Here is an 11,622-nt window from a genome sequence, read left to right on the forward strand (position 1 = left end):
CTTATTCCTTGGAAGGTAAGAAACTACATGGGGTAGAGGAGCAGAAATTTGTGAATACAGATACGTAAATCACTAAAAGCAGCAACACAAGCTGATACAGCCATAAAGACTGCAAACAAAGTATAGGGGCCCATTTCTAGAGGAAGAGAATACAGAAGTAGGGAGGAATGTTAAATTTATATAGAACCTTGGTTAGTCTACACTTGTGTGTAGTACTGGTCTTCATACTACAAAAAGGATATTGAAGCACTGGAGAAAGTGCAGAGAAGATTTACAAGGATATTACCAGAGTTGAGAGGATGCAACGATCAAGAAAGATTGAGCAGGTTGGTGGTCTTCTCCTTCAGAAAAGAGCAAGGGAAGATCTGGTAGAGGTCTTTAAATTATGAAGGGGGTTAGATAGGGTGGATGTGAAGAAACTGTTTCCACTTATGGTGAGTCCAGAACACAGGGACACAAATACAAGATGGAAAAGAATTTAGGAGGTCTTCCTTGACGCAGAGAGTGGTGAGAATGTGGAACCTCCAACCATATGGAGTGGATGAAGCCGGTAGTAGTGATGCATTTAAGGGGATGCTTGATGCACAAATGAGGGAGAAGGGAATAGGGGGAAATGGGGAAGAGTGGGGGAGAAAATAATTAGTGTTGGGGGAGCATGGACCAGTTGCACCAGATGGTCTGCTTGAGCTGTAGATTCTAGTAATAAAGACACGAATGAGGGAGGCTGCTGTTTTTGCACAGCAGTAGTACATTTGCCAAGGTGTCTAATACCACTCTAGTTAAGAGTCAAATTATCAAAGTTAACAACCAAGTAAAGCAGAAGCAATAATTGCACAAGTGTGTAAATCTTTTCAAACTTATGAATGCAAGAGGCACGCACACACAAGGGGACTTAAACACACTCCGCAGAAAAGTATTTTTCTTTTAAGTGAAACAGCCTGCTAATGCTCAGCCGTACCACTATTGCCATCTGACATCTTAGGGTGGGTCGAGACCCTCACTTTTGTTGAGCCAGCGTTAGTATCCAACTCCTTCAGTGAGCATCACAACCTATTCAGCCGGACCAACATGTTTTTACAGCGAAGGGACACCCCTCAGAAATTGAAAATGCTGCATCTTCTGACACGGTCTTGTATTAACCAGAGGAGCAAATCAGATGTGTGTTAAAAATTGGCTCGTAGCAATGTCACAAGAGCAGCCTTCATAAGGTCACGATTTGGTTTCAGAACAGAAACTGAATAATTAAACCAAGACACAGGTTAATGGAAGTGAAGGAACCAAAAGTGACCAGATAGTTTTAAACTCAAAAATGCAGCCCATCTAAAAGGACAACTCTTTCCACAAACATGCAGCTTTTGTCTTAAAGACGGTACTCTGCAGCCATTGATCCAACTTCAAAATATTAACATAAACACATAAAACATCAAAGGAACGATCCAATCTAGTGGGTTAAAAATATCTTTAGCTGCCTCAGTATTTAACGATATAATCTAAAACTTCAAGGCAGTATGAAGAGCAAACAGTTCTTTTGAAAGGAACCTGTGCTTTCACATATCTGGCCCTCCTCCCTTTCCTAGACAGCATTTAGATTATTGAATGCCTCAACCACACTACGCACAGTGGTCTCTATTCTCCTCCATTAATTCAGAGGTAATATTATAAATACAGCTATCAAAACACTGATCCAAATAACAATTTCAGGAATACCAATGTTGTGCATTAAGTTCTTTTAAGTCTAGTACCCACTGCTATTGTGTTCAAATCCCTCCTTGGCCTCGTCCCTCCCGATCGCTGTAACTTCCTCCAACCTACAAGATTTCTGTGCTCCTCCAATACTAGCCTGTTGTGCAGCCCCACCATTAACAGCCATGCCTCCAGCTGCCTCTGCCCTAAGCTCTAGAATTCCCTCCCTAAATCTCTCCTTCTCCCTCCTCAAAAACCTCTCTTTGTCCAAGCTTTTGGTCACTTGTCCTAATATCTCTGTTGCTCGGTGTCAAATTTTGTCTGATAACACTCCTGTGAAACGTCTTGGGGCATTTTACTATGTTAAAGGCACTACATAAATGCAAGCAGTTGTTGTTGCTTACGTCACATTTTAAAGTATATTTCTAAAGCAACAGATCCTTATTCTACAGCCTCAATGGAGTGTAAACTCAATACATGTTGCCCAATGAAGGCTAATTTAATTTCAACTTTGCAAAGTGTTCCTGGCTCAGAGAATGCCATGTTTAAAATATGCTCACCCTCCAAACATGGAAGGGTCACTCCAAGTTTGAGTAATTAAGTGTACACTGCACACAATCTCCATGGATCAGAAACCAAACAGATTGGCCCAAAATTTGTTGGGTGTGTATATGGAGTTTGAGCAGTCTCCAGAGGTCATAACTTTCCAGGGGAGTTGACAGCCAAGTACACCTGAAAACATCCTCCCTCTTGAGGCCTAAACCCAGGAGATAGCAGAAACACCAGTGTCCAGCATAACAGTAGAGAGACAGGCATGGCTGCTAAAACCCAGAGACACTATTAGTGGGTTTTCACTCTACCATTAGACACCAACCAGCAAAATGAGACTAGAACTCAGGCCCACACATTAGCACCAAAGCTACAGCATACAGGGTTTTTAAAAAAGTTCTCAGGTGGAGTAATAATGCAGAGTCAAAGGATAGTGCAACAAGGATAAATACGTCAAAATTAGTGCCAACGGTTGCTGGGAGCATAGAATAGACTTGAAAGGAAACTGAGTTATCAATGGGGCAAGCCATCTATTTCCCAAAGCCTAATGTCCAATCTAGGAATCTGCTTTCATCTAATAATGGTTAATTCATAATTTAAATTTCTACATACACAATGCAATTTGCCAGAGTAATGGGAGAGCCCCGGAAGTAGCATGTACATCTTGGCTCCCAGTACTCTGCACATTTTTTCCCCCAATGGATATGTGTGGAATGTCGGGGTGCGGCAGCTCTTTTAAAAGTCTGGCTTAAAATCTAGCAACAAGATAGTCCTGCCTCAGTCATACAAGAGAAAGTACTCTGGCATGGAGTAGGCCAAGTTCATTAAGTCTGTTGACTTTCATTCAGATCCAAGCCTCTGGCAGATTGTCAGTCTAAGTGAATGGTCTCTTCTGGGGAGCATGCATAGGTTTGGGGCTGTGCACTTGCCTCCACGCTCGGCCAAAGTTCAATGGCGTACTGAGGGACTTTTGGAAATGATGGTACCGTCTGCCAGTTCAGGTAGATTTTGAATGTCGTGTTGCTCAATTCAAAGATGAGCAAGCCAATCGTCTTCCTTCAAAATAACCTCACCAATACACAGACCAACTGCTCTAGATCACAGATCAGCCATGATCTTATCAAATGGCGCAGCAGGCACGAGGGGCTGAATAGCCTACTCCTGTTCCTATGCTCTGTGGAATTTTGCTGTGCGCAAAAATGGTTGCCACATTTACCTGCATAACAATACAAGCACACAAAAAAAGACTTGCATTCATAAGAAATTGGAGCAGGAGTGGGCCATATGGCCCATTGAGCCTGCTCCATCATTCAATTAAGATCATGGCTGATTATCTACCTCAATTACACTTTCCCACCCTATCCCCATATCCCTTGATTCCCTTAGTGTCCAAAAATCTAACAAGAAATAGAAGTGGGAGTAGGCCATATGTTAAATCATTCTACTGAGCAGAGAATATTTTTAAAAAGCCAGCAGATATTATAAGTGGAATTAGTAAGAGCTTTTATAAGCAGAATGAAAGCAAAAGAACAATTAAGAGTGTAGAATTCCCCAGAGATGAAGAGAATCTAGTTGTGGCGGATGAAGGTATGGCAAATATTAAATATTTTGCGGCAGTTTTGATAAATGATGGTGGAAGAGAGTGTAAGAAAAAGCAGAGGCTCTGACCAATTGTTCACTACTGGAGGACAGCCAATATAACACCCCTGTTCACGATGGAAGGAAAGGATAAACCAAGTAACTATAAACCCATCCAAAGTCAGTCGTCAGCAAATCCTTGGAATCCATAATTTGAGATCAAATTACTAAGTATGTAGAGATGCACGGGATGACCAAAAATAAGCAGCATGGCAAGTAATGTTTGACAACCTGGAGTAGTTTTTGTTTGTTGAGGTGAATGACTCTACAAATAAAGGCAACGCAGTAGATGTAGTATATGTTGATTTACAGAAGGCATCCAATAAGGTGTCTCACCAAAGGTTAATTACAAAAATTTAGGAACATGGTACAAGAGAACGACAAAAGTAGCTGCGGCACTGACTCATAGGGAAGAGCAGCATGGTTAGAAAGTTGGCCGACAGGTAGGAAACAATGGGCGTTGCTCAAATTGGAGAAGGGTTAGAAGTAATGTTCCCCAAGAATCACTGCTGCAGCTACTTCAGTTTGAGTGGTGGACAGCTCATGTGGACGAGGGAGCACGCTAGTGAAACCTGTTGACGACACAAAGTAGGGGTCTTTGGCAAACAGCTGGGAGGACAATAAAAGACAGCAGAATAGGCAAACAAGTGGCAGACACAATCTAATGTGGAGAAGTGAGAGGTAATGCTTCTTGTGAGGAAAAACAAGGATTGCCAATAAGCCCTTGATGGAAAGACACCAACGGATACGGAGGAGCAGGGAATCGGAGGTTCAAATATGCAAGTCCTTAAAAGTGCAAATATAAAAAAGGTACATAGATCCCTAAAAAGTCCAGTATAAATAGGGGCATAGAATACATTTCCTGTAGGGTGTTTTGGGGTTGTTCTCACCCTATTGATCGGTGCAGATATCTGGTCCCTGGTCTAGCCGAGGAACACTTGTACCTCACGGATTGGGGGTTCAGGAAAACGGGACACATGCTGATGCACCCGGTGATGGATCACATAGCCGAATAGCACAGAGAACACACAAACTCGGTGTTTGAATTGAATTGGAATGTTGGTTTTATTATACAGTCAACACGAAGAAAATAACGATAAAAACGGTCCTACACAGTACATTGAGTTACACACACCCACTACAGTACTTTATCCCGCTAAACTAAGAGGTTGGTGGGGACTCTGGAGGCACCCATCACACACACACATATATATGGTCGAGGCTCACCAATCTTTTGCACTTGCAGGTCATGAACGAATAAAAAAAACAAAGTAGTTATGATTCTAAAGGGACTAGATAATGTAGGCCATGACATTTCATTTTGTTCAAAACAGTAGAACCAGAGGACATGGCCTGCGCTTGGAGGGAGGGAATTCAAAACTAATCTGCGTAAGCATTATTTCAGAGAGTGGTAAATTTATGGAACAGCCTCCCTAGGGAGACGGTGGAAACTGTAAATGTTGATTCATTCAAACGTAACTTAGATAAATTTATTTTAGAAAATTATTTTTAGGGATACAGTACACGAGTAATTTGAGACTTGATATGTGCTAAATGCTTAGGAAGAACAGGTACTTTGGGCCTTTGGTTCCCAAAGCTTTCCACCACTTGTGTGTTTTCCTCACCTGATGTCTGGGTCTATTGTCGACTAGTTGATAATGATTGATTGCCATGATTAGTCAACAACTCCATTATTATTGTATCATGCAACTACCAGGATGGACCGAGGTCGTTCTTCGTCTAGCAATTCCTATGAATTTGTGTAATGCAATGGTTAAAGTATTGGGCACAGTTTTAGGCACCCTAATCTAGAAGGGGCATTAAGCCATTAAGAGAGCGCATAGCGTAGCTTTACCAAGATGAAACGAGAGATGAAAAACTATAATTACGAGGAGACACTTGAAATACTGGGACTGGTTGCAGTCCGAGCAGATGAGGCTAAAAGGAGATTTTTAAAATTATCAAGGGCTTTGACAGAGCAAGTAGGGAAAGACCATTATCTCTGGTTGGGTAGTCAGTGATGAGGGGTCATCAATTTAAAATTGTCATTAAGACTGAGGAGAGGTAGGAGAAATCTCTTTAGAGAACTTGGAATACTTGGCCACTGGGAACAGTTGAGACAGAGACCATTGCACCTTTTAAGAGTAAATAAATTTATGGCAGAGGAAGAGACAGGCTGCAAGGAAAAAGCAGGGCAGTGGAATTGTTCTAGCAAAGAACCAGCACAGACAGGATTGGCCAAATGTTTTTTTTCTATGCTGTAAACTGCTGTGCTTCTTTAAAAAGAGATGGGATAATGCCCTATATAAATGATCCTTTCTTTTACAAGTATAAAAATATACAGGATTAAAGTGAACAGCTCCATAAGAACACAAGAAATAGGAGCAGGAGTAGGCCCTACGGCCCCTCGAACCTGCTCCGCCATTCAATAAGATCATGACTGATCTTTGACCTCAACTCCATTTTCCTGCCCGATCCCCATGTCCCTAAATTCCCCTCGAGTCCAAAAATCTATCCATCTCAGCCTTGAATATATTCAATGAATCAGCATTCACAACCCTCTGCGTGAAGAAATTCCTCATCTCAGTCTTGAATAGCCGACCCTGTATCCTGCGATTATGCCCCCTAGTTCTGGACTCTCTAGCCAGGGGAAACAATCTCTCCGCATCTACTCTGTCAAGTCTCCTCAGAATCTTATGTTTCAGTGGGATCACCTCTCATTCTTCTAAACTCGAGAGAGAATAGGCCCATTGTACTCAACCTCTCCTCAGAGGACAACCTTCTCACCCCAGGAATTAATCTAATGAACCTTCATCGTACTGCCTCCAAGGCAAGTATATCCTTCCTTAGATAAGACGACCAAAATGTATGCAGTACTCCAGGTGAGGTCTCACTAAAGACCTGTACTCTTATACTCCAACCCCCTTGCAATAAAGGCCAACATGCTATTTGCTTTCCTAATTGCTTGTTGTACCTGCATACTAACTTTTTGCATTTCTTGTTTGAGGACACCAGAGTCTCTCTGAACACCAACATTTAATAGTTTCTCACCATTTAAAAAATTGTTTTTCTATTCTTCCTATCAAAGTGAATAACCTCACATTTCCCCACATTATACGCCATCTGCCACCTTCTTGCCCATTCACTTAATCTGTCTATATCCCTTTGCATCCTCCTCACAGCTTACTTTCCCACCTAGCTTTGTATCGTCAGCAGACTCGGACACAACACATTCAGTCCCTTCGTCTAAGCCATTAACATAGATTGTTAATAGCTGAGGCCCAAGCACCAATCTTTGCGGCACCCCACTAGTTACAGCCTGCCAACCTGAAAATGACCCATTTATCCCTACTCAGTTTTCTGTCCATTAACCAATCTAGTGGTTGTAGATTGGTTAATGGCCTACTCGTGCTTCTATCTCTTATTGTCTCTATCCATGCTAAAATATTACCCCCAAACCCATGAGCCCTTACCTTGTGTAACAACCTTTTATGTGGCACCTTATCGAATGCCTTTTGAAAATCCAAATATACCACATCCACTGGTTCCCCTTTATCTACCCTGCTTTCATAAAACCATGTTGACTCTGCCTAATCATATTATGATTTTCCTTAATAATGGATTCCAGCATTTTCCCGACAACCAATGTCAGGCTAACTGGCCTATAGTTCCCCGTTTTCTTTCTCCTTCCCTTCTTGAATAGCAGGGTCACATTTGCTATCTTCCAGTCCACTGGGATTGTTCCAGAATCTAGAGAATTTTGGAAGATCATAACCAATGCATCCACTATCTCTGCAGCCACCTCTTTTAGAGCCCTAGGATATAGGGCATCCAGTTGGGCTACCACCAGCACAGGCACAATGGGCCAAATGACCACCTTCTGTGCTGTGATTTCTGACTGTAGGAAGCTGATGACTACATAGCACCCTCTCATGACACTAAGCCACCAACCCCACTAGTCACTCCTCGTAAATAACATTCCCCACACTCAGCTTGCAACCAACTTCCAGAAAGTTAACACTAACTCCATTCCATGTGCAGTGCTACACAATTGAACAAAACTCTCCAAACACAGGAATCAAGAGTGCTGTGCGACAAGACATATACTATGAATCCACTTTCTTCTAAAAAAAATTTTTTTAAAGCCCATTAATGTGGAAGCTTGGAATGTACTTAGTCCAAAAAGAAAGTGACCGACAGTCTGCAGACAAGATGAGACAGCGCTATTTAATCAAAATGCTGCAAATTAATAGGAAAGCTGCAATTAAAATTCTAAGGGACTACACAATATAACAGTTTAATAGGTCTAGTTATTCGAAAACAAACCCTAACCTAAAGGAATACTGTGCCACCCAAGTGCAAAATTTAATCAGTTATTCAACACTTAATCTACCCCAGTCAGCTGTAAGATGGGCAAATAGTTTAAGTTTGAAGCTGCAGCATGCAACAGAATGATGTCTTAAAGGTCAAGATACGACACCGTGTTACTAGCCCTAGTTAAAACTCCATCTTGCTTCCTTTGCTAAATTTAGGATCTTTATTGCTTTAAACACAAAGCTTTGACGGGTTAGTGAGTACATATTTTAGATGCTTATTTGAAGTCCAACAAAAATGGGTTACATTAAAATTTCTAATTGATACCTAAACCAATTCAACCCCCAGAGGCTTTTCAGACCATCTAGGCCTCAACTATTTTACTTAATTTCTTGGAAGGTTTGTACATAGTATACAGTTGGTCATTAATTACATAGGTTTTTTTTGCAAAATGTTCACCACGAAATGCAATAATCACATTTTTTGAACTTTAAAGGAAAGGACAACTCCATTGTTACATTAACTTTTCTCTCTCTCAACAATTGATACAGCAAATCATGCATGTAGCTGCAGGAGTATTTAATACTTAACTCATATTTTGGTAAACTTAGTATTTTGAAATCCTGATCTTATGCATTGCTGAAAGATACCTAGTTTTGCACTAGTTTGTGGGGGGAGGGGAGACACAAAATTAACGTGGCGTTTCTAGACTACATTTTATTATAAAAGTGTTGCAATTAGAAAATTGGAAAAAAGCTTTAACCCTGCACGACCCGAATTTCTTTCAGTTTTGCCGTATCTTTCCACCACAACTCTTGTCTGCAGTATAAATTCCTAAAGGCAACAAAAAATTAAAACCCCACTACAATGTCAGTGTGTAACCTGGAGGAAAGGTTTGAAAAAGATCCCCGGGTTGAACCGTCGGGAGGATCCGAGCTGCTGCAAATGACAACTCCAACCGGCAAATGGGAAGGGAGAGAAATGAAAACCAAGGCCTGCACTTGAACTGGCACAGGACCGGTTCACAGGCACTAGGCCCCTTGGAGACACGCGGCTAACTTCCCCACACCACCGTGGCCGGCGACATGTTTTTTAACCCCCCAACACCACCACACCGGTGGGCGTCTGGATCCCCCGCACTCTGGGAGAGGAAGAGGGCGCCAACATCAACAGAGGCCTCCTCAGACGTGACCTACTCCAACCGGGGTGTAACCCCCCCCCCCCCTCCCCTCTCCCTAATCAGAAAGGAAATAAAATCCGGAGAGAGACTGTGTCGCGGCCCGGGGGTTAAAGAGGCGCCGATTGAAGCCGATACCTTGACCCGCGCACTCCCTCAATTGATACATTTATTAAAGTATCCACTGCGGGGCTACAGCTCCCAGGAGATAGAGCCAGGAAGGACATTGATGTCTCCCCCGGGTCCACTCCACCTTCAACCCCCCCCCCCCCCACTCCACCCTTTACCCCCTCCCTGTCCACTCCACCCTTTAACCCCTCTCCCCGTCCCTTTCTCCCCCAAGTCCACTCCACCTTGAGCCCCATTACCCCCTCCCCCCGTCCACTCCCTCCTTTACCCCCTCTCCCTTTACCCCGTCCACTTCTCCCCCTCCCCTTTACCCCCATCCACTCCACCCTTTACCCCCTCTCCCCGTCTCCCTTTACCCCGTCCACTTCTCCCCCCTCCCCTTTACCCCCATCCACTCCACCCTTTACCCCCACCTTCAACCCCTTCACCCTCCCAATCCCTCCCCTTCTCCCCAGTCCACTCCACTCCCTCCTTTACCCCCCCCCCTCTCCCCGTCCACCGAGGAAAAGGGGGCGAGGGGAGAATGAACCTCATTTACCGGAGTCCTTCCAGGAGTAGCCGGCGCCAGTCCCGTCCTGCTCGCCGCGCCGCGAGGAGTCGAGCAGCCGTCGGCTGCCGCTTGCGAGAAGACGCGGACCCCGAGGCCGCCGACACCGACGCTCTTCCCCGCCCGCTCCTGTAGACTGCCGTTCCCGGCGAAAACGGCAAACAGCCCGGTCGCCGTCACTCTCTCCGCCACCGGCGAACCTCCCATTCCGGCCGAGGCTCTCCCCGGAGCTGGTTGGATTCCTTTCCGCATATTTTCCAACTTTGGACTGGTCTCCCCGCTCGGACCTCTTCCCTGTTAAATTATTTTTTAAATCTACTCACTCGCCCTCCCCGGAAAAGAATAAAATATCCCCCGATTCCGGGAGGAGTCAGACCCCGGTCGCCGCCGGTTTGTCCGCGGCAGGATATTGAACGCGGGGAGGGGCAGATGCGAAGGATTTAAAAGTCCTTAAAACAGCCCAAGCCTCTGAAAATGGCTCCAGGAAGCTGACGATGAATGAAGGGAGACACTTTACGCGCGTAATGCCTCCCGCGAAACTTAGATTTCCCGCGACTTTTTCAAACCTCATTTGCATGTCCCTCCTTTCCCCATTGGTCGAGCGCGTTCGGGGTCATCTCAGCCCGCCGGCTTCCGATTGGCTCGCAGCGACGCGGGCCCCCCCCCCCCCCGAGGGCTGTTCGAACGGGGAATCCCGTTGGTTGCGGCGTTCTCTGTTGCCATGGCGCCACGGAACGCTTCGACGTTCCAGGAGATTCCCTTTCTCTCTCTCTCTTCCCCCCCACCCACCCCGCTGTGACCTTTTTACCCCGGGCTTCCCCCTAGAACCTGGGACACGCGCTCGCCCTGCGAGCAAACAGCGGGGGCAACATAGTAACCTACCTTTGCTCCGGTTAATGACTTTTAATTTAATGATCACTGCATCGAACCGTAACATAAAAAGTCTCCTCAACGTCAGTGGTTCGCGTTGACCAAGCCACTAGATGGCGAAGTACCATCGCAGGAAATAAATACAACAGCATCATTGCCAGAACCTCTGCACATTTTGTAAATTTCAGATATCCTTAACTTCACCTTTTTGATGATTTATGCCTTTAATTCATGTTGTTTTTAATAGCTTCAACCTAAAGTTCATGCTTTTAATAATTTCTACCTAAAATTCATATAATTTTAAATAATTTCTACATAGGATATATTTTTTAAATAATCTCTAATTCGTGTAATTTTTAATAATTTCATAATTTAATCATTTTTATCTATAATTCATATTTTAAATTTCTACCTAATTCATGTAATTCTTAATAATTTCTAACTAAAATTCATGTAATTTTTAATAATTACTACCTAAAAAAAGGCTATTTTTCTAAAATAGTGTTTTAACAGGATTAAAAATAGCTTAATTGGTTAATTTTGTGATCTATTTTTCCCTTTAAAAAGGGACAGTCTCTATGAAAAAGCGATTAGCAGAAGTTTTTTGTGAAGGGAAAACATAAATTGCAATTTGAAAATGCTATTCAAGACACCAAATCCCCGTGTGCAGGCTGCCCAGTTCCTGATATTGCGGCCAAATCTCCTCACTGCATTG

At 43.6% G+C, this 11,622-nt stretch overlaps 1 protein-coding gene across 1 annotated transcript in view; it reads right to left on the reverse strand.

Annotated features, from left to right (window-relative positions):
• Positions 1 to 10,541, reverse strand: part of LOC137336144 (transcription factor E2F3-like) — a 45,445-nt gene extending 34,904 nt beyond the window's left edge. Inside the window, exon 1 of the mRNA XM_068001628.1 lies at positions 10,029 to 10,541. Coding sequence (XP_067857729.1) covers positions 10,029 to 10,289 — 261 coding nt within the window. The 5' untranslated portion in view covers positions 10,290 to 10,541. The remainder of the gene's footprint in view (positions 1 to 10,028) is intronic.
• Between the last annotated feature and the right edge of the window lie 1,081 nt (positions 10,542 to 11,622).

This window comes from Heptranchias perlo, chromosome 2, assembly GCF_035084215.1.
Source record: "Heptranchias perlo isolate sHepPer1 chromosome 2, sHepPer1.hap1, whole genome shotgun sequence".
In the NCBI taxonomy this organism is placed as follows: Eukaryota; Metazoa; Chordata; class Chondrichthyes; order Hexanchiformes; family Hexanchidae; genus Heptranchias; species Heptranchias perlo.